The 5,000-nt window shown below is 42.0% G+C and overlaps 1 protein-coding gene across 2 annotated transcripts in view; it reads right to left on the bottom strand.

The window, feature by feature from the left end:
- Positions 1-5,000, bottom strand: part of LOC113826240 (transmembrane channel-like protein 7) — a 55,728-nt gene that overhangs the window by 36,505 nt on the left and 14,223 nt on the right. For both annotated transcript variants that reach the window (XM_070117172.1, XM_070117171.1), the window contains exon 2: positions 3,068-3,300. In XM_070117172.1, coding sequence (XP_069973273.1) covers positions 3,068-3,300 — 233 coding nt within the window. The remainder of the gene's footprint in view (positions 1-3,067; positions 3,301-5,000) is intronic.

Raw genomic sequence — 5,000 nt, 5'->3', positions numbered from 1 at the left:
AAGGAAAAGGAAAAGGGAAAAAAAAGATGAAAGAAAAAAAAAACTACAAAGATGAGGAAGAAGAAGGAAAAGAAGAGAGAGGAGAAAAAGACGACCAAAAAGGAAAAAAAACACAGAAAGAGAAAAAAATACAAAGACGAAGAAAAAGAGAAGAAAAAGAAGAAGAAGAAGAAGAAGAAGAAGAAGAAGAAAGAAAAGGAAAAAAATCCTACGCACTCTCCGAAACCGGAGCCCCAAATATCAAAACATGGCGGAAACGACCGATAAGAAAAGGCCCCGGATTCGCCACTTCGGTTTCTTACATAAAAATGAGCCGACACAATATTCACGACGATAAATAATAATAAATAATAAAACGGTGATAATGACGATAAAACACCATACATGAATATTAACATAAAATAAATATAATGGTAGTAATGATAATGAGAATATTATCAACACTGATGTTACTACATTTCAACAACAACAACAAAAAGTACAAACAACAACAGCAACTACTGCTACAGCCACTAAACCTAGTCATTAAAACGATAACATTCTCATAATTTTAATTAAAAAATACCGAAAATACAATAAAGACTAAATAACAACCCCCCCAAAAAAAAAATAAAAAATAAAAAAAGTGTTCGTACTTACAGACCGAACACCGGAAGCCACGGCCAATTGACTACGATCCCGATATTTTCGCCACGCATGCGAACACTCCCCCATGAATCGCACGTGACGAATCGGACGACGCAGCGCACATAAATATTAACCTTCCCGGAACTAATAAAAAAACCAAAATTGTTTGGAATGAAACTTGAGATTTATAAACGAGACTTCAAAAGAACGCATGATAAAATTTTCGCTAAAACCAAACTGTAAAATGATGTATGTATTCCAAAATAAAGTTCATCAGATACGAAGCTTTCAAAACCTTAAATTTTCAAGCACCCCCTCAAAATAATAATAATAAAAATAATGACATCATTATTAATAGCAATAATAATAATAATAAAAATAATAATAATAATAATAATAATAATAATAGCAATAACAACAACAACAACAATGATAATAATATTAAATAAATAATAATAAAATAAGATCAAAATCACACGAAAGAAAAAAAAGCCCCCAAAATATAATGTATCCAATTTCGACAAATATAAAACTTTAACACATTCGTCAAGTAAAATTTCAGCGAACTAGTAAATGCGCCCCCCCAAAAAAAAAAAAAATTCCCCGAAGTTTAATCTAATCAAAGGTAATCCGAAAAGAATAAGGGACAAAAAGAGAGAGGAGAAAAAAAACATCCCTAAACAGACAGACAGACATCCAAACTCATAAAAAAAACAGAATTTAATAGCCTGCACACTTCCTCCTCCACAAGCACGCCCGCAAACAGTAACTAGCCTGTCGATCGCGGGCGCCATAGGGTCTCACCCAAGATGGCGGAGTAGACGAACTACTGCCCGAAAGCGCGACAAAATCGACGCTTGTTCACACGAGAGAGAGAGAGAGAGAGAGAGAGAGAGAGAGAGAGAGAGAGAGAGAGAGAGAGAGAGAGAGAGAGAGAGAGAGAGAGATAAGGGGGTGAGGCGGGGGGAGACGAACTACAGCCCAGAAAGCGCGCCAAAATCGACGCTTATTCACACGAAAAAATTCTCGCGCTGATTAATTTACACCTGCGTGCGAAATCGTTCTTTGTTGAGATTCAGTGTTGAACAGAAATCGTGCACTGGATGTGTGACTAGTGTACTGTGTGTGTGTGTGTGTGTGTGTGTGTGTGTGTGTGTGTGTGTGTGTGTGTGTGTGTGTGTGTGTGTGTGTGTGTGTGTGTGTGTGTGTGAGAGAGAGAGAGAGAGAGAGAGAGAGAGAGAGAGAGAGAGAGAGAGAGAGAGAGAGAGAGAGAGAGAGAGAGAGAGAGAGAGGGAGAGAGGGAGAGAGAGAGAGAGAGAGAGAGAGAGAGAGAGAGAGAGAGAGAGAGAGAGAGAGAGAGAGAGAGAGAGAGAGAGAGGGAGGAGAGGGAGAGGAGAGAGAGAGGGAGGGAGAGAGAGAGGGAGAGAGAGAGAGAGAGAGAGGGAGAGAGAGAGAGAGACAGAGAGAGGGAGAGAGAGAGAGAGAGAGAGACGGGAGGGGGAGAGGGAGAGAGACAGGGGAGGGGGAGAGGGAGAGAGACGGGGGAGGGGGAGAGGGAGAGACAGGGGAGGGGGAGGGGGAGAGGGAGAGGGAGAGGAGACGGGGAGGGGGAGAGGGAGAGAGACGGGGAGGGAGAGAAGAGGGAGAGAGGGGAGACGGGGGAGGGGAGAGAGGGAGAGGGAGAGAGAGACTGAGGAGAGAAAGGGGAGAGAGAGACTGAGGGAGAGAAAGGGAGAGGGATATAGAGGGAGCAGAATGAGAGAGAAAGGGAGAGGGATATAGAGGGAGCAGAATGAGAGAGAAAGGGAGAGACCATGCGCGCGCGCGCGGGTATATGCGTGCATGTAAAGAATAATAAAAAAAACCATGGTCAAAATGTCAGCCAGAAAGTCTACTCTTGTTCGATACTAATAATAGAAATAAAAAATAATATAAATTTCATGCAAATGTCTGAGAGAGAGAGAGATAGAGAGAGTGAGTGAGAGTGAGAGAAAATTATCTATGTTTATCGTTATCTGTTTACGAAGAGAACCATATAAGGAAGCCGATTAAGGGACTCTAAATGCATGTAAACAATCACCTTCCCACGGAGGAAGAAGACAAAGAAGTTTACGACGAAGACGCAGAAGAAAAATGTATATAAACGGTCACAAAATACAGTAAATGGAAGAGCAACTACAAACAACAATTAAAAATCAAAAAGTGAACAGAAGAAAAAAAAGAATACATTTCACACATAAAACACACAAGCAAACCCACAAAAAATCCAAAAGCATGATATAACTCCTCCTCCCCCCCTCAAGAAAGAAAAAAGAAAAAAGATAAAAGAAAGACAAAAAGAAAGAAAGAAAAAAAATGAAAAAGAAAAAAGGAATGAAAACAGAAAAAAGAAATAAACGAAAGAAGAAACACAATAAAATAAAAAGGTAGGCCTACTCACCGTTGTAGCGCTTGGAGGGCAGCAGCGTGGTGATCCTCGTGTCGTAGATGTTGTCGACGGAGGTGGGGTAGGCCTCGCGGTAGAACTCGACCCCGGCGTCCTCCCAGCCCCCGCGCTTGGTCGCCTTCTGGCTCCTCCCCCCCGAGCCGCGCCCTCCGGAGCCACGTCCCCCGGAGCCGCCCATGGCTGCCGAGGACCGACATCCCGAGTTCCGGTCTCCTGACATCTCCTCCCTTGGGGGAAAGACACGGGGAGGCGCTGTTAGATACGTGGGTTTTCTCCAGGTGGTTTGCATAGAAGGTACGGGGCATGTAGGACTATCCCTTCAACGGCGGGGGGCGTAACATTACGTTCAAAGTTTGGGCGGGTGGATTTTTATCCCGCTATTTAGAGGTTAAGATAATTACTTAGGATAAGATACAGAGTCGATTAAGATAACAAAGTAAAAGACTAAGAGGCACTGGAGGACTATGACATGGCACTCAAAAGCCCAAACAATGGCACCAAACAACTCTTTTTTTAAATAAGAGGCAAGGTAATTATATTTCAAGAGGAAGCATATCCTGAAGAGAGAGAGAAAATAAGAAAGAATCTTGGGGGGAATAAAGCTTAATGAGAGAATGAGAACAAATGACCAAGAAAGCTTATGGAGAAACATGACATTTATTCTCTTTTGGAAAAAAAATACTTATCACTTATAAATAAAACCATAATTCTAAGGGTGGACGAAGCATGCCCTTCATTCCAGAATTTAGCCGTGAGGATGGATTCTCAAACCAGCAAATCATTTTCTTAATATTATTTATCATTTTTATAATCCATTATTTTTTACGTTCTTTTCCAAATACAGCATTCCAGTACATCATTTTTGTTTTTTAAATGTGTAAGCTTTCCACCACAGGATCTATTAAAATGCAATAAACAGGGTTACTAATTGTGAGTCAAGTTACTATTATCTTACAGGGGCAGTATCGATGTTCCCCGGCCCTAGGTTAGGTTAGGTTGGGCTGGGCTAGATCAAACTCAAGTTGAGTTGGGTTGGGCTAGATCAAACCGAAGTTGAGTTGGGTTGGAGTAGGCTAGATCAAACTCAAGTTGGGTTGGGTTGGGCTAGATCAAACCTAAGTTGAGTTGGGTTGGAGTAGGCTAGATCATACCCAAGTTGGGTTGGGTTGGGCTAGATCAAACCTAAGTTGGGTTTGGTTTGGGTTGAGCTAGATCAAACCATAGTTGGGTTGGGCTGGAGCAAACCTAAGTTGGGTTGGGCTAGATGTTTCAAACATATCTTGGGTTGGATTGGGTAGGGTTAGATTAAACATGAGTTGGGTCAGATAAAACTTGTGTACGGGTTGGACTGCGTTAGATTAAAGTTCGGTTAGGTTAGACAACAGCTAAGTCGAATTGGGTTGGGTTCTATAAAGGTTCGGTTGGGTTAGATTAAACTTGAGTTGGGTTGGGTCGGTTGGATGATAAGTTAGTCGGACTACATTAGATCACTGTTGAGTTGGGCTGGGTTAAGGATAGACCAGACTAGGGATAAGTTGGGATAGGTTTCTCCGAGCTGGATTGGGAAGGCTTAAGGTTCAGCTAGATTAGGGTAGGGCTGGGACGAGTTAAGGTTAGGCATGTTTAAGGTTGGAAAGGAAAGGGTGTGAAGAGTTGGGTTAGGCTAGGTCTAAGGTTAAGATGAACACCAAGGTTGAGGCTTCGGTAAGATTCAACTGGAGTTAGGTTAGGAACCAGAGAACATAGGTAGGCGTCCGAGATCCAGGACAATACCGGGGGATGACTCCGTACTTACAGCCAATTTCAGATCCCTCAAAGAGCTGACAAGAAAATAGTAACATCTGATGAGTACTTTTTACATGGCTGGGTCTTGGAAGTTATTCTAGCTCTTCCATTTGCAAGAATAAACCGACAGCACTACGGAAAA

This window comes from Penaeus vannamei, chromosome 39 (assembly GCF_042767895.1).
Source record: "Penaeus vannamei isolate JL-2024 chromosome 39, ASM4276789v1, whole genome shotgun sequence".
In the NCBI taxonomy this organism is placed as follows: domain Eukaryota; kingdom Metazoa; phylum Arthropoda; class Malacostraca; order Decapoda; family Penaeidae; genus Penaeus; species Penaeus vannamei.
The sequence above is the reverse complement of the archived record's forward strand: the minus strand, read 5'-3'. Positions and strand labels throughout refer to the sequence as shown.